At 45.7% G+C, this 16688-nt stretch overlaps 3 protein-coding genes and 1 long non-coding RNA gene across 16 annotated transcripts in view; 3 read left to right on the forward strand and 1 right to left on the reverse strand.

Moving 5' to 3' along the window:
- PXK (PX domain containing serine/threonine kinase like) overlaps nt 1–3189 on the forward strand; it is a 37096-nt gene extending 33907 nt beyond the window's left edge. For 5 of the 12 annotated variants that reach the window (XM_074835771.1, XM_074835772.1, XM_074835773.1 and 2 more), the window contains one exon: nt 2102–3189. In XM_074835771.1, coding sequence (XP_074691872.1) covers nt 2102–2307 — 206 coding nt within the window. In that variant the 3' untranslated portion in view covers nt 2308–3189. The other 7 variants (XR_012624663.1, XR_012624664.1, XM_074835778.1 and 4 more) reach the window with 4 other exon arrangements.
- Nucleotides 2995–8165, reverse strand: PDHB (pyruvate dehydrogenase E1 subunit beta). Its single transcript, XM_074835783.1, has 9 exons — nt 7979–8165; nt 7683–7790; nt 7550–7612; nt 7430–7465; nt 7046–7331; nt 6228–6338; nt 5492–5583; nt 4853–4994; nt 2995–4477 (listed from the first exon to the last, which is right to left on the reverse strand). The coding sequence occupies exons 1-9, from the start codon at nt 8108–8110 to the stop codon at nt 4332–4334; spliced, it is 1116 nt and encodes a 371-aa protein (XP_074691884.1). The 5' UTR covers nt 8111–8165; the 3' UTR covers nt 2995–4331.
- On the forward strand, nt 4866–7180 carry LOC141928113 (uncharacterized). Its single transcript, XR_012624665.1, has 3 exons — nt 4866–4977; nt 5152–5198; nt 6980–7180. It is a non-coding gene; the product is annotated as an uncharacterized LOC141928113 (long non-coding RNA).
- A 107-nt stretch (nt 8166–8272) lies between the features above and the next one.
- Nucleotides 8273–16579, forward strand: KCTD6 (potassium channel tetramerization domain containing 6). Of its 2 annotated transcripts, XM_074835784.1 has the most exons (3): nt 8273–8660; nt 13840–13948; nt 15178–16579. In XM_074835784.1, exons 2-3 carry the CDS (start codon nt 13922–13924, stop codon nt 15862–15864), a joined length of 714 nt encoding a protein of 237 aa, XP_074691885.1. In that variant the 5' UTR covers nt 8273–8660; nt 13840–13921; the 3' UTR covers nt 15865–16579. The 2 variants fall into 2 exon arrangements, with proteins under 2 accessions (XP_074691885.1, XP_074691886.1); XM_074835785.1 differs by lacking the exon at nt 8273–8660 and having other exon boundaries at nt 9148–13948.
- The last annotated feature ends 109 nt before the right edge of the window (nt 16580–16688 follow it).

The following is a 16688-nucleotide window of genomic DNA, read 5'->3' on the forward strand; positions in this document are numbered from 1 at the left end:
CTGCAGTGTTCTGCTCTGACCACTTTAACCACAAAAGTGGTTACCTGAACTGTTCTTGGTCTTGTTCTTCCTTTGGCAAAATGTCAAGTTTTTGCTTTGCTGTCAGTCTGTACACGCATGAGAAACAGGACTCTAACCTAGGGGATGGTTTTCCAGTATTTCTAATAATAAATTGGCTTACATATTTGGCTAGTGTAAAAGAGAATTTGGGTAAGTTAGATGGCCCCAAGGCATCAATATGCAATTTATTTCAGTTTGTGCTAACATTGTGTAATGTTTTGATTACTTGAGAGAGCAGTTGATCCACATGCAACAGGCATGTTAAATTGTTTCATTTGATCTCCGATATTTCTGCTAGGACTTGAGTATTTCCTCTGGAAGGGAGGAAAGTGAAGATGAGTCCAATATGTACTTCCATGTTTTGTTGTCACAGAAGGTTTTCATGCCAATGAGAATTTCTCCTGAAGATTTGGAAGGGCTACACTCACAGCATGTATTAACGTACACTGGCAAAATCGGATGCTTTGTGTGAATACTCTGCATTTTGAGCTTGCTCCCGTGTGGGAAAAGTCTCTCTTCAAACACTGGTACAAATAGAAAATGAGGGAGCTTTGAGTTACAGCTCCCATCTAGTATAACTGCTTTTTTTAATTACAGCAGTTATGTTTTTACTATTACTTGTTAGTCTGAGAGCAACTGTTAGTGAGAAACAGAGCACAGATAGATAACTTTGCTTTTTTTTTTTTTTTCCTGTAGCTGAGCTTTATCCTTCATTGAATACCTCTTGAGTCTGTGTGGCATCATGTCCTTCAGCTGCTTGGTATTTTCTTTACTTCATAGCAAGCAGTGCTATGTCAGTAACCATAGTCTCTTGGCTGGCCTCATGTTGTTTTGCTTTGTTGTCCTTTAGTATCATAGTTCTTGTCACTGATGTTCCTTAGTAGGTTAGGCTACTGGAAGCAAGTCTTTATAGGTGCTATTTGTCTCTCTAGTCTTACTACAGAATAACTCATGATCTAAATGATGGAGTTCAAATTCACTGTTGAATAGTTCCAAGATATTCATCACTATTCCCCTGCTTATTCCAGAACCTGAGACAAGACAGGCCCATCGTTCCCCACATAGCTGGTGATGCGCTGCAAATGCCACCTTCCTGTGGATGTCTTGTGGAAGGGCAAGCAGTCACCTCTGAAGCCCTTTACTCTTACTCCTGCCCGGATCTTTGATTGTACTCGTGTAGAAATGGTGGTGCAATGGGCAGCAGCACAAGATCGGGGTGTCTGGGAGAGCTGCTTGGGGCAAATAGGGCCACAGGTCTGGCTTCGAGCTGCCAGGAAGCAGCTCCATGCAGGCGCCTGCTGCGGGCTCTGGCTTCCCCAGGAGTCAGGAGGTGGAGGCTGAGGCATGATGAGAAGCACGAGATGGGTGTGACTGGGATAGAAAGCAAGGGCCAGAGTGCAAAGGTGACTGGGGGGGACACGAGGGGCGGATTGTTGCAATTCATTCAGCCTGTGAAACAAGCATTTGTTACGACGTGTTTGGAGAAAGTCTGACAGTGATGTGAAGTGTAAAACACTTCTGGAAAACTCTATCTGCAGCTAGTACTTTAAAAATGGAGTATAATCTGACCAAGCAGTCATCACAAATACTACGGGGATGCGGTCCTTTGTAAGAACATAAAGCTAGTCATGTAAATAAGAACAAGTAGTAAGATTTGCTTCCAGTCTTTGTTACTGTTCATGACCAAAGAGCAAACTGCTTCACTGGGGACAAACAAGAGAAGCTGAAGCTGGGAAGTCCTGTTAAGGGATCTCCATTTCCCTCAGTGCAAGATCACACACAAGTCATGTTTTGCATCCCCGAGCACTGAGGCACTTCAGGCTTCATATCAGAGGTGTCTCAGATGACACGACTCACCTGCAGATAGAGGGATTTGATCACTTTGGCATTTTTCATCTGTTCTGTTCTTCACACTCCACTGGCATTCAAGGAATGACGTGACTAGTGCAGGACTGACCAAGTCCAGCTGAGCAGCTGCAGTCCTCTGTGGCAGGACCTCCTTGGCATAATCAAACTACATCTTCTCTCCTCAACTCAACAGGAGCGTCGTCGATACCCCCAGCACCGCCACCGCCGCCCCTGCCACCAGCAGCTCCTCCTCTGAGTACAGAGGTGCCAACGCAGCCGAGCCCGCAGCCCGACGTCAGTGCAAGCCGAGGAGCCTTACTCAGCTCCATTCAAAACTTTCAGAAAGGAACTCTGAAGAAAACACAGACCTGCGACTACAGCGCTCCCCGGATCAGCTGAGGCCACTGGTCACAGCAGGATTGAATTCCCTCTCCCCCTCCTGTGCTGTTAGGAACAGGACCCTCCTGACTGGCGACTGATCCACCAGCGTAGAGCGGCCAATTTACCCCGTTTCAGCTTTCCTCGAGTAGCAGCACTGCCCTGCCTGAATTGCGTTGCCATGCTGTGATAAGTACTCCATTCTTTACTTGGTTTCAAGAACTTTATTCTCTAGCTACAGTTTCAGGGGTACAGCAACTTCTATATAGCTGAATAAAAATCTCAAAATAGGAATGACCATGATCATGGTGAATTAATGCATTTTTTTCCTAGCTCTATTCCACCCCCCTTTTTTTTTTTTTCAAATTACAGGAACGTAGTTTTAGTCTGCTCAGTTTTTCAGCTCTTCTCATGCACTTGTAACTCATCTTCATTCTTGCTGCATTGAATCAGCAGGTTTTGTTTTAGAGAACCCAACTCCCCCAACCCTTAAAACATACTGCACAGGTGAGGGAACTGGAGAATTAAATCTTATTCCCACTGTATTTGCTGGTGGAGTGAAAATGCTGTCTCATTAAACTTGTTTAAATGGACATCCTACCTGTAACTCTAAGGAAAAGTGTTTTAAATCAGGAAAGAGTTGAAATGGGAGTTAATAGGGCACTGGGATATTATTCTTGATTTAGTTAAATGCAAAGTTACTTCAAGTTAATTCTACAGTTTAAACTTTATTGAAACATCCTTTTTGATTTAAAACCTTAAACAAATTGCACTTTAAAGGATTATAGATAATCCATTTTTTAAATTCAAGTACATCAGTGTTTGTTACTATGCAGAGAATGTCTGTACAAAGTTTCATGTAACCTGTGATATTCAGTCATTTTTATTAAAATGTTAATGGAATTCCTTCAGCAGCATGGTGGTGGGTATATTCAGCTAGGATTGCACCTGCAAGCCAGACTTCCCAAGAACTTAACAGCACTTCTGCTAAAGGAAATACCCCAAAAGGTATTCCTGGCCCTTGACTGAAAGAGGACCCGAGCTCTTCTGTCTGCTTTCGTGGTAAGTATCCCCTCTTCAACAGCTGAGGGGAGAGGCACCCTACCCAGGGTACAGCACAGGCTCCTACAGGCACCTTTCACTCTGTACCCGAAGCTGCTGACCAAAGCCCCAAGCACTCCTCAGCTAAACCCTGGGACGTGCTCATCTGCCAAAAGGCTGCTGCAACGGTCTCCCAGCTCTTCAAACACAATCTACACAACTGCTGCTTCAGACCCAGGCTAGGTGCATTTGAATAAAATAACTTATTTTGCACTGTAAGAACTATAGTTTGAGCAAGCCCATGTGATGAGTTTACAAAAACCCCCAAAACATAAAAGCAAAGCATCTGGGCAAGTATTTTTTTTTAATCACTGTGGCAGCTAGTAAAGAAAAATTAGGTAGTGTTTCCTGTTACGTACTGAAGAGGATCAGGATCTTTATTTAAGCTCTTGTGCAGAAGCTTTCCCGTATGAGCAGAGTGCTCTTCAAACTAAATATGTTCCCATCTGTTAACCCATACTGCAGGCTTCCACAGCCACCTTGTGCAGACGGTTGCACTTCAGTGAACTGAAAAGCATGGCTCCACTCACTCCAGTTTGACCATTCACCTTTAATAAGCCTTATGACCATGAGCTCCTGGAGAGCCCTGCAGCACTCCGAAGTCAGACTCCAGACCTCCTCTTGCTCACTGCAGTTCTTTCCTCAACTACCACTGCCACAGCTAGCCTGGTAATTACAAGCCAAGCAGAAATGGAGGATTTTTTCCTCACTTTGAATTTAGAATAGGATTTCTCCCACCTGTACTGTTAAACAAACAAGCATTACCACACTGTTGCTTCTATGAAATGTGGCTTAGAGGGTAACCCCATATAAATATCCTGGGAGGTCACGATACTTTCCCCACTGTACAAAAAGTTCATGTAGCTATACAACAAAAGTTATGTGTACAACTTGCCCAACACCATTAATACTTTGTAAAGAACTTCAAAACATGTATTTACAACTTAGACATTCAAAGCTTTCTTCACTGCAAATATTATATCCTTCACCTGAGGTATGCAGTTATCTTCTAAAATTTTTGCATAAGGCATAGGAACATCTGCACCGGTAACACGCACAGCTGGAGCATCCAAGTAGTTAAAGGCAGATCCTGAAACAAAAGACAGCTGTCAGGTTGCCATGCAGTATGGTTTTCTCTCAATTCAATTTCTGAATCTATTTAAACAATTTTGTTCCCGCAGCTCTGATATTCCAGAGAGCGCTGTTCCTGCTCGTTTATCTTCATGTGCTATGGTTTAGACTAAAAGCCTCCATCCTGCTTCTCACACAGTCAAGTTCCTGGGATAAGAATTAGTCGCAATTGGAGACAAACTGGATCCATCCTGTGAAAATCTCTAGAGCAAGACAGCTAGGCTCAAGCTGCTCAGATATAAAACCCTAACTTTGCTTTCATCTGGCTTTATCAAGAAGTTGTCAGGATTTAGACTAGGGGGTGAGATTAACACGTATTTGCAAAACTTGGTACCTTCCATGATCCTGGCACAGATTTCAGCTCCTACTCCAAACTGCGGCCAACCTCCTTCTACGGTGACGAGATGGTTTGTCTTTACAACGCTGGCTTCCACTGTTTCAACATCCATTGGGCGAATGGTACGCAGGTTTATAACCTAGGGAAAAAAAAGGGCGGGGGGGGTGCGCTGCGTGAGTTTTGCTATGATCTAAGCCTGTCAGTTACCACTGTTTGGCTTTTAGCACTTTCATCTATTCTGACTTCAAAGACAAGACTACAAAGTTAATAAAATTTCTAACTTTTTATTCTGGCAGAGACTGTGCGGAACAGTTTCTGGTGGCTCCTGGAAAATCCCAGATAGGTGAGTCTGGCTGTATTGAGATACAACCATACTAATACATGCTGTCATTGTGCTCACTATACAGCTGGGTCAATCTGAAAATCATTAGCAGTTCTATCTTAATTTTGTGATGAAGAGGTCAAATGTAGAAACATGAAATGCAGAAACATGAAATGCACATGCTGTCAAGGCATTTACAGATGTAAGAAGCTTGTAGTTAATACACTGAAGTTTTGCAGAACAAGACTGAGAAGACCCTCTGCTTTTTTTCCCCCACTTCAGGGAAAGAGAAAAGCAACATGAACCCCACCCACCTCACACTCTACACCTTCTTTGGCAAGTACAGCAGCTGCTTCCAAACAGTGCCCGACAGGTCTTGAGTGTGACACTAACGTAACATGAGTTCCTAGAAGAGAAACAATTGTTAAAAAAAGAAAAAAAACCCCTCAAGATTTAAAGCTTTTTTCTAGATACCAGGCTCCTTTCAAGGTAATGTTAGGATTCTGTTGTAAATTTAAGTTCCTTACATTTATCTGAAATGCTGAGTATTCTGTGCCCATATGCAGCATGAAAAGTGGTAGCGGAAGGACTGTGCTAAGTGAAGAACTTTATTCTTTAATTCAGGGCACTGAAGAGGTATTTCATATAGTTTTCAGATTATCCTTTTCAAACATTTATATACATTCTAACATATAATTCACTCAAATTATGAACAAATGGGCTGAAATACTACAGTGACCTCTTTCTGCATTTTTGACAAAAATTACATACTAAGGTGAGGAAAAAAATTTTTTAGCCATCACCTACTCTATTTCTGTACTACAGAACAAATCCTTTAGAAGGGTATAGTTTTAGATGAGTACAGAATCAGGTGATCTTTCCTTACATGGGCAACAGAACAATAAAGTATACTACTGGATAAAAATAACATTTTAACATTTGAAATACTTTTCTGTGCCCCATGACAGCAGTGTTCCGAATAGCTAAGAACTTAAAAAAAGTCCCTAAGCAGTTCAGTTAATAAGGAAACAAACTGTACTCTCAGCTTACCTTGCCTTTCTATTTTAGCTTTTCCAATTGGAACAATGAAATCCTTTGACTGTGCCTGTTCAGACATTTCAAAGGGAACACCATACAGTAATTCATTTTCCAGCATCACAACTAGAAGAAAACATACTTGCATTAACGTGTACATCTGCAGGCACAGGAATGATTAACGGTACTGCAGCACGCTAGCTCAAGGTACTAAGCCCATCCAGGCAACAAGGACTTGACTATGTTTGTGGAAGCAGTTAAAAAAGCCAAACCCTCACAATCTTTACTTCAATGCTCAATTATTTAAAAAATTGTCTACAATTAATTTTAAATAAAACCAGGTAAACTTTTGGTACATGACAGTAGAATTGCTAGTTTTAGAAAGGTCTTAGATTTTGCATGTTTGTGAAAAATTAAGACAAAGGCTGCCCTGCTTTTAATTAATTCTGAATTTATCATCTGAATTTCATGATTTGTAAAAATGAGTTATGCAGATACTATACATGCAGGAACTGCTCCTGACTCACCTTCACCCTTTTTAACACTGTAGATTTACTGTAGATTCGTAAATGCTTCTAAGTTTCCTGATTGGCACCAAACTAGCACCAAAGATACATAGCTGGTAACAGCACAAAAGTAGCCTGCTGCTAGCAAGGCAAGTGACTGTTCGGAAAAGAATACTTCTGTGCCCTTGTAAGTACCTTAAAGCTGCAGTAAAGCAACCTTAAGTAAAAAGGGTTTAACAATTTTTTTTTTAAATGGGGCAGGAGGGGAGAACAGACATTCTTTTCAGGATGGAGTGCTAGGTACTGCCACGATCCGCCTGCGTTCACCTGGATTATCGTCCCGGATTGATGCTTTCAGCAGACCTTTAGCATCTTCTGAGCTCCAAGGACTAACCACTTTCAGTCCTGGGCAGTGCCCGTACCAGGCTGCGAAGCACTGCGAGTGCTGAGCGGCGACGCCAGCCGAGGCCCCGTTGGGGCCCCGGAAGACGATGGGAACAGCGATTGATCCTGCAGACATGTAGCAGGTCTTGGCAGCGGAGTTTATAACCTGATCGATTGCTTGCATGGAGAAGTTGAACGTCATGAATTCACACACCGGCCTCAACCCCGCCTATTAAATATATTAAAATACATATTAGTATGTTTTTACCTAAAACCAGTTTATTTTATATTTTTAAATCAGAAGTAAAGGAATGCAAATTTACAAACCATAGCAGCACCGACAGCGATTCCTGTGAAGCCCATCTAAAAGAGAAGGATACCAAGAGATAAGGACCAGGGGAGCGGCTGCTGAAGGGATTGCCAGGGTAGGAGAGTGGGCAGCCTTACCTCTGATATCGGGGTGTCGATCACCCTCTTGTCCCCATACTTCTTCCAGAGTCCCCTGGAGATCTGCAGGGCAGGAGAGAGGAGTCAGGGCCCGCCTGAAGCCCCTTCCCGGCCCGGTAACGACATCCCATACCTTGTAGGCCCCATCGTACTGAGCCACCTCCTCGCCCAGCAGGAAGACGCGCTCGTCCCGCTCCAGCTCCTCATCCAGCGCCTGGTTCAGCGCGTCCCGCACCGTCACCTGCGAGACACCAGCAGCTGGGCAGGACGGGGGCAGAGCCGTCGGGCTCCCCACATGCCAGGGACGCGGGGAGTCACCTCACCTCAGCGCCCACCCGCCCCGGGGCCGGACACGTCCCCTGAGAGGGACGAGCCCCCTTTCGCCCAACCCCTCTTTCGGGGCACCCCTCCCCGCGGCGGCCCCGCTACCTGTATGGCGGCGGGCGCGGAGAGGCGGATCCCCCTGCGGTGTTGGAGCAGCCGCCCGGCGGCGCGGCCCTGCGGCGGGAGGCGGGCGCCCAGCGGTGCCAGGTGCCGCAGTGCCGCCGCAGCCGCCGCCATCTTGGCCGTGTCCTCTAGCGCGGAGGAAGCGGGGCGCCGCGCGCCGCTGTTGACGACCAGGTCCCGCCCCTCGCGCGCGCGCTGCCCGCGGGCCTCGCCCCGCGCGCTCGCGAGAACTGGCGGCGGCGCGGCCTTTAGACGTCACTTCCGGTTCGCCGCGGCGGCAGCGGCCGGTTCTCCGAGGGACAAGCGTGTGTCAGCCCCGCGTTGAGGGGAAGGCGGATGGCTCGGGTTCAAGCGCCCCGCCCGCGGCCACGGCTTCGCCTTTTGGCGACGGGGCTGCCCGGGCCGGGCCCCTCCCACTCCCCTTGGTGACGTCGCGGCCGGGCACAGGGCTGAGGCGGGCGCCGAGCGCAGGCACTCGGCTAGCGGCCCTGAGGTGAACGGGGGCGGTGCCCGCCCCTCCCCTCCCCCGGCCGTGGGGGGTGTGGCTTGGGGGCGTGACTTGTTTAGGAAACACCCCCCCGCTCCGTCCCCGCCTGCGGCTCAACTCCGGGTTCGCGCTCAGTCGTCCCTGTTGGGTTCTGCCTCCGCGTCGGGAGCTGCGCCCGTGAGTGCCGGGCTGGGCCGCCTCGGGGCGGGGGGGATGCGGGGCTGAGCGCCCGGGGTCTGCCCTGGTTCGGGGGAGCAGTGAGGGGCCGGGCGCCCGAGGCCCGGGTGGGGCGAGGTGCCTGTACCCTCTGTGGGGGAGCGTGCTAAGGCGGGACGGCCGCGTCCCGCGTTGGGGTGAGGACAGGGCTCGGTGTTGGGCTCCCTGGGGCCTTTTCGGTACTGGGGGAGCGCTACGGGGCAGGATGTTGGGGCGCTGGTGTTAGGGTGGGGATGGGACAGCTGGTGACTGGGTCTTGTTCCCGGTTGGGCTGGGGGAGGGAGCAGGGAGGATGCTGGGGTGGGAGCCGGGGTGCCTGGCGGTCATCTCTGGCAGGGAGGGTCAGGGATATGTGGGCCCTACTCTGTACTGAGAGGGGAGTGGGTCCTCCTGCCCCACTGGGGAGAGGAGGCAGAGCTGGGACACTGGTTTGGGGTAGGGGTGAGGGTGTGGGCTCTTGGGTCACTTGCAGATGTTGGATGCAAAATGTTTGGGTTCATTTCCAGCATGTTTGCTGAATCATTGTGATCCTGGGGAGAGTTCTTCCACCATGAGCTCTCTGGCTCCTCTGTGATGGAAAACGGCACTTCCCAGCTCCTGCTGCAGGCCTGGGCCCCTCTCTGGCCTGGGCTCGCAGGGGCAGGATTTCTGCCCCTGTCTTGCTGTCGCTCCTTGGTCTGTGCACATGCTGAGCCCCGTTGGTGTGTGCAGGCAGGCTTAGTGTTTCTGACACAAACTGTTTGGAGACACATTTCCACACACAGACAACTACTGGTTAGTTTCACAGAAGCAAAATGGGTAAAACCCAACCATTGTCATGGGTGCTGAAAGCCTGGGTGCCTTGGGTTGCTTCAGCAGCACAGGGCCAGCAGGACCAGGTTACATACAAGCGTCTTCCTTTCGCTCTCGTGAGATAGCGTGATGTGGGCTCTTCAGACAAATAGTAATTAAAATAAAAGTTTGGAACCTGGACTTAAACCAGGATGTCACAAAGCTCCTCAGGGGAGGGAAGGAAACTTCAGGAGCTTGGAATTTATAGTGAAGCAATTAGACATAAAGGAGTGAAAATGCTGAGTGGCTGGCCTGAGCATTTTTCTCTGCTGCCTGTGGTGAAGACTAAGTATTAGTAAAAAGCAACTAAAGAAAATCAGGAACTAGGTTAGTCATTATAAACTTGACACGTGTAGAAGGTGATGGATGCTTTCTTTAGTGAAGCTGATCTTCTGAATTCCTAGAAGATTTGGTAACTGGTTGTTTTAAGAGCTTGCCTCCTCCTTGCTCCCTTGGTTAGGGTAGCACGGTGCTGGAGCCTCATGGGTTTGCTCTGCAGACGATGGACTCGCTGTACAGTTGGTGGAGTACAGTCATCACTGGCGCTAGCTTAGCTTTTGTCAGTTCAAGTGAGTCACCGATAACGATTTACAATAAAAATGTGCCTTTCAAATGTTATGACGGGCTGGGGAATAGAGAGGTGGTCCATGCACAGCATAGTTATGCTGGGGGATGGAGTTTCTTTTTCTCGTCTTTGGAGATCTAGATGTGAGAGGCAGGGAGCTCATGAAGTGGCAAGTAAGTTGAAATACCAAGTATATTTATCTGTGTAAGTAGAGTTCTAGCTTTGCTCTTTTTAAGTTGCCATTGGTAGAATTCCTGTCAGCTCTATGTTGACCTAGAAATCGAAGGTAGGCTATTGAGGTTAAACAGTTTGTGTGGAGGTTAAACAGCTTATGTTGTAATATTGATACCAAACTGTCAATTAAAGAACAGTGCCATAAGTAAATCCTTTAATTCTTTTGTTGGAAAAATGAGATGAAAAACATTTAGAGCAAATCAGGTGGTGGATGCCTCTTGACCTGTAACTGTTAGGTGTATTTCTCCTTCTGGAGTGGTTTTGTCCAGGTGCAGTGTGTAGCTTGTGGCCTTGACCAGATGCAGTGCATGTAGTCCCAGCAGTGCAAATGCTTGGCAGTGCTGCTGGCATCCCCTGGTCTGTCCCAAGCCTCTGTGTGTATGTTCACAGATGCAGACATTCAGCTGGTTCTCATTTGCTTTCTCTGAATTTCAGCTTACAAAATGGTTGCACGTTAGCAGCTCTGTTCTGGGAGAAGCCCTGCTGAAGTTAATGGGACTACTTGTTGCAGTAGTGTTGCTGGTAAATAGCCTAGTAATCCTCTGAGTCATAATATATGAAATAAGAGTGAGCGTTTTATAAATGCAGGTATCCAGTTTGGTGTATTAAGTATAAAATGATGACTTGAGTGCTTTTCTTCAAAGGTACTCGCTTCTCGTTGTGCCTTTCTAGTTTTGGATGTGCTTGGTGCTGGGCTATGGCAGCAGCTGTGACGACCGTGTGGATGCTGTCTGTCTTCTCCCCGCTTGCAGAAGCAGGATTGTGGTTTGACACAGTCAGTGCACTTCTGCTCTCACCAGAGAATGTTTGGCTTAAGTGGTGTCAGCAGTTTGGCTGAATTTCATCTTAAATGAGTATTTCTTACGGTTATTACTGACAGGCTGTCTTGGGATACAGCTGCATGTTCTCTGTTCTCTGCTGTCTGGATGTGAGTGGCCACGTTAGCGAGGCTGTCCTGGGGTGCAGTATGTTGTTGTGTGACACAGGGACAAGAGCTGGCATGAGGCTGCCCATCGTGGGGTATGGATGGAGTGAGTGTCTGCCCACCCCCACTGATGCATCACTGTTATTTCATTCAGGAAGAATTTAAAGCATCGTTGAAAGGGTGTACGTCCCCACCCTTGTTGTGATGTGGTTTGCTAGGCCTTATCTCAGGTTGTATCCAAACAGCAATTTTTGCCTGGGAAGTTGTCTAGAAGTTCAGAGCTTGCAGGCTGGTGAGGGGAGCAGCAGGTAGTTGTGATCACACTCAGGCATTTTAGGATGGCCTCTCGGTATCAGCCCTTCGTGCTGTGCCTCTCACTCGCTTTGCCAGGGAGGTTTGTGTGTGCCTGGTGATCCTGGGTCCTTACACAAAGGTCAGTGAGACTTCTCAATGCCACTTACGTGTTGAGGTCTGGGTCTGTTTTAGCTAATTGCTGACGTAAATTATTCACTCCGGTATTACGTAGCAGTGCTGTGATCAAAGATTAATTCATGCCCTCGTACAGACAGGCGGTATTATCTGTTTTTTTCCCTGATAAAGAAAGTCTTGATTCATCTGTAGCATGGACTTAGATGTTGACCAAAATAACATAGTATCTGTCCACCAGTTTAAATAACTGATGGACATCTGTCTGTCTTTGAAATATTCTGAATGTATAATTCCAATTAATTTTATTAAGACCGCAGATCTCTTCTATCATGATTACTAGTGAAGTTTCTGGCTGGCTGCATCATTTCACTTTCAGGTGAATGTTCTCCCTGAATATCAGAAACCTGTACCAGTCTCTCCTATGGTTTTAATGCATCTGCATGTTATACTGGTGATGTACTTGACCAGGGTAACACCTATGAGTGCTGGAATTTAAAAGGTCTGGGCTATTGATAAAAGTTAATGAGCTGTACTTGAGTGACAGTTCCAAATAAAACCTGAATGAATTCACTTCTTGATTTGTGAGCAGTTAAAAAAAATAATTACAGAGGTTGGCAGAAGAGCTGGCATTCCAGGTTTATCTGCTGTTGGGGGGGTGGGTGTGCTTTAATATACTTTCTTGAGGCATACTCTGTCTCTAATTTGTAAAAATAAGATCCTGGTATGACTAGTTCTGTATCTTAGTATTTCTTAGTCTTCTGTTGTCTGACCTCAGGATTTTCATACACTGATTTTGGTTTTTTTACTCTTTAATACATCTGGGATGCAGCTGAGGCTGTGCTTGTGCTGCTGGCCCCTGAAGGCCTGACCTGCTGGACACTGTTGTGCCCAGGTGGTGGGTTTGGGCAGGGTAGCAGAGCCCAAAGAGGTGGGATGTGCTGCCTTGGTCTGTGGTGAACGAGACAAACCTTGTTTGCTAGGAATGAGAAGGGCAAGTAATCTTTTTGGCTGGAAATTAACTGATCTGTCAGTTGTTTTGGAGTGTGGGTCTCTGGCTCGGCTAAATCTTTGTGCTGCTTTTAGCTGGGTTACTGTGTGTTGAAGTTTGCTAGTAAAGAAGATGGGAACAGGAGTCTTGGTAACTGTGCGGTCTTTAAGATGTAAAAATAAACAAAGCTGAGAAGCTGTACCCTGCTTAAAACGGACTGACCTAAATTTTCAGCAATTCTAGCAGAAAGGCAGGCTCTGGGTAGGGATAAAGGCTTACTGATGACTAGCTTCCCTGTCCGTGCATCGCTTGACATGGTTGACAGGCCACCTTTGGGAAATCTCCACTGGTGTCTGGGGTCATTCACTTCCTCCCCTCCTCGAGTTGCACAACCCGTGCTGTGGATTTCCCCTGTTGTACTCCTGTGGAGAGTCCCCTTGTTATGCAAGTCAGCAGTTCAGCATCTTTGGGGAAGTTACGGCCCGCACGAGTTCTCAGATTGCTTTTGTTGGAGTGTTGTTGAAAATGTTTGATGTCCTCTGGCTTGTCCCTAAAGAGATTTCTTTTGAGACTGTGTATGTGTTTGTGAAGTCCATTCATACTCTTTGTAGATTAATGTTCTTGCCATTAATTGCAGTTGTCCACTAATGAATTATTAATTCCGCAGTGAGATTTTTTTCTTCTTACTGTTCATTGACTTTCAGGCTCGATTGATTCTTCTGTGCAGTTTAAATGGGAGCATGGGAATTTTGACTGATATTAACTGATTACATGTATGATGTCAATGGTGGCTAAATAACCTTTTTTTTAATTGGGAAAAGAACATCTGTCTTTCAAAGGACTCGCAGTTTCCCAGGTGAAACGTAGTCTGTTTGTGAATGTATCAGAGGCACATTGCTTGTTATTTAACAAAGCTAGGATGGTCAGGCAGCCGGTGGAGTGATTACTTGTGTGCTCTGGAGGCAGTTCTGTGGGTAGCATGAAGGGAGAAGGAGGGAAAAGCTCGTTTGTAGATTCTTCTGCTAATGTGGCTTTGTAGCTGAATGCTCTCCTGGCAGAGCGCCTGCCTTTGATTAGAAAGCATTCCCCTCGGTTCTTCTTGTAGGTACTGATGGTCTGCCATGTTTTGTTCTTTGTTTTGTGTTTTTGTGTGTGCTTTTTCCTGTAGGGAGATAATAGGAGGTGAATCGTGTATCCTTTCAGCGGCCTTCTGTTAAACTTGGAATACCACAGTTCAAGCAACTGAACAGATGGATAATGGAGACTGGGGATATATGGTAAGTGAGCCTGTGTAAGTGTGCGCTCTGCGGTACAACTGGGCTTTCAAGATCTTGCAGTCAGAATCCTTCCAGATCTGTCTTGTGTAGATCCAGAGCTTCAGTAATGTGAGAAGAAAAACTGTGCATGTTACAACAGCTTACTTACATTCTCTGGAGTGCTTCACCTCGCGTGCTATTTGTGGGGAGAGCTCAGATTCATATTTCCTAGGTACAATCAGTGAGTACTTAACTGACGCCTCAAGCTCACTGTTACCATTTTCCTAACACACAAAAGCTGAAAATAGTTTGTGCTTTCTCCGTATAATTTTAAGGACCATGTCATTTTATTTATAAAGAAAAATGTTTTTCTGTGTAAAACCCTGTCTCAAACTAGACAAATGCATCTTATTTTTCTCCTCTTTTCTTTCTCTAAACATTCTGCTGCCATGCATATGTCTCTTTTCTCTGGCTGGCCTCAGTCCTGGTTGTTAGGGTTGGTGGCCAGATGGGATTTATGTTCCTTTCTCTCTTGCTTCCTCATGTGCTGTCTGGAAGTTGGTGCAGACCAGTTTGTGCTCTGCCCCCATCTTCTATGCAGCCTGCTAATTTGCTAATAAGTACTTCTTTTTAGAGTTAAAAGCTGAAAGTTCTTTTTTGTTTGCTTGTTTTGATGCTGCCTCTTAACCAGAGTGTGGATTATTTTGGTTGTGAGCTCTTGGTCCTGTGTTTAAACTTGCACTGTCATCCTCTTTTTTGAGGGAGAGAAAGAGGCTTAAGACTTGTTCAGCTGATTTTTCTTTCTTTCTTTCTTTTCTTTTCTTTTTTTTTTTGTTCTAGACTGAGAGACAGATTGTGAAAGTAGGGAACACTGATGGGCCTCATTCAGACTAACTTGTTCTTCAGGAAATCTCTCTGTTCTCATTTCCCCATCTGTAGAATAGGAAAAAAACTTGTTGCCCAAATGCAAAACTTGCTTCTGTGACAGTAGCTCAGTTGTTAAGATTTCTAAAGCGTTCTGGAAATGTGCATTCTGAATGTTAAGTATCATCCTGTCTAGTTGCCAGCTGTGCTTTGTTGCTAGGTGGCTTGGATTTGTTGGGTTCTAAACACCGCTTAAAGGCTTTGAACGGGAGAAGCGTGATTCTCTCCAGAGCCTGCAGTTTTCAGAGTATTTGTCTTGTGTGTCAGTGAGGTGATCGAATCTTCTTGTGGTGGCTTGATAAACTCTGCAATTTCTCTTTTTCTAGATGACTGATCCAGTCACGCTAAATGTGGGTGGACACATGTATACGACATCCCTCACAACTCTAACGAGATATCCTGACTCGATGCTTGGGGCCATGTTCAGGGGAGACTTCCCCACTGCCAGGGACTCTCAGGGCAATTACTTTATTGACAGAGATGGACCACTTTTCCGTTATGTTCTTAACTTTTTAAGGACCTCAGAGCTCACTTTGCCACTGGACTTCAAGGAGTTCGACCTACTCCGGAAGGAAGCGGACTTCTATCAGATTGAACCGCTAATTCAGTGTCTTAATGACCCCAAGCCGCTGTATCCCGTGGATACCTTTGAGGAGGTGGTGGAGCTGTCCAGCACCCGGAAGCTTTCCAAGTACTCCAACCCGGTGGCTGTAATCATCACGCAGCTCACTATCACGACGAAAGTCCATTCGTTACTGGAAGGCATTTCAAACCACTTCACCAAGTGGAATAAGCATATGATGGACACCAGGGACTGCCAGGTTTCCTTCACTTTTGGGCCATGCGATCACCACCAGGAAGTGTCGCTCAGAGTCCATCTGATGGAGTACATCACAAAGCAAGGCTTCACGATCAGGAACACCAGAGTTCATCATATGAGCGAGCGTGCCAATGAAAACACAGTGGAGCACAACTGGACTTTCTGTAGACTGGCACGGAAAACAGATGACTGATTCTGACTCCGCAGGAGCCACTTCAGCGATTAGCAACTTAATTGGACAGTAAACCCAAGAGAGTCTGGATTTGGACTAAAGCAACAATGTGGGCTTTTTTTTATACGACTATTTATTGTTTATCAGTAAGGGCTGGAGGAGTTTTGTTCTCTAGCAGCTCTGTCCTTTTGTCCTGTTCAGAAAAAAACCATGCATGTGCCTGTTCAGTCAAGACACCTTTTTGTTTGAAAGAGGGAGACCGAAGAATTAGTATGATAGGGTATTTTGTGTCATTAACACAATTCTCTGACGCAAATTAAAGTGCTAAAGTTACCTCCGTTTAAACGGTTTCTAATCCATCTAATGCTATGACACTGGGAGCAAGAAACAAAAAGAATTTAAGATGCAGTTGGGGAAAAGCTGCTATCACGTAGACTAATATAGTTTCTAAATCAATAAACAGTATTGTAATATTCTAGGACAACAAATCCCACCCTTTAAAAGTACTTGATAAGTACAGTTTCTTACAGTTATGACAACTGTTTCTTTCTATGCATATAAATCAAAGCAACCAAATATTATCTGTAGCCATGGAAATATAATTAGAAATATTTATATTGGATTCTAAATGCAAAATGTCCCTGTGGTAGAATTCATATTTTTAATGCCTGGTGCAATATTATTCCCAAGTGTAATGCCTGCCAGCAAGAAGCTAATAAAAATGTGAAACACAGAATACTATTTGTGTTTTCTTTTTGTCTTCTAGAACTCTAATGCTTAAAAAACCCAACCTAACCAACTAAGAAAACCAACCCAAACCCTGTTTTTTTTTCCATGCTGCAGAG

Source organism: Strix aluco, chromosome 11 (assembly GCF_031877795.1).
Source record: "Strix aluco isolate bStrAlu1 chromosome 11, bStrAlu1.hap1, whole genome shotgun sequence".
Classification (NCBI taxonomy): Eukaryota; Metazoa; Chordata; class Aves; order Strigiformes; family Strigidae; genus Strix; species Strix aluco.

Excerpts from the sequence above, each read along its gene's own strand:
- KCTD6 (XM_074835784.1), top strand. The coding sequence starts at position 13,922 with ATGGATAATGGAGACTGGGGATATATG. Across the intron at positions 13,949-15,177 it reads ATGGAGACTGGGGATATATG|ATGACTGATCCAGTCACGCT; the intron begins GTAAGTGAGCCT and ends CTCTTTTTCTAG.
- PDHB (XM_074835783.1), bottom strand. The coding sequence starts at position 8,110 with ATGGCGGCGGCTGCGGCGGCACTGCGGCACCTGGCACCGCTGGGCGCC. Across the intron at positions 7,466-7,549 it reads TCGACACCCCGATATCAGAG|ATGGGCTTCACAGGAATCGC; the intron begins GTAAGGCTGCCC and ends CTTCTCTTTTAG. Across the intron at positions 4,478-4,852 it reads CTGTGCCAGGATCATGGAAG|GATCTGCCTTTAACTACTTG; the intron begins GTACCAAGTTTT and ends CTTTTGTTTCAG.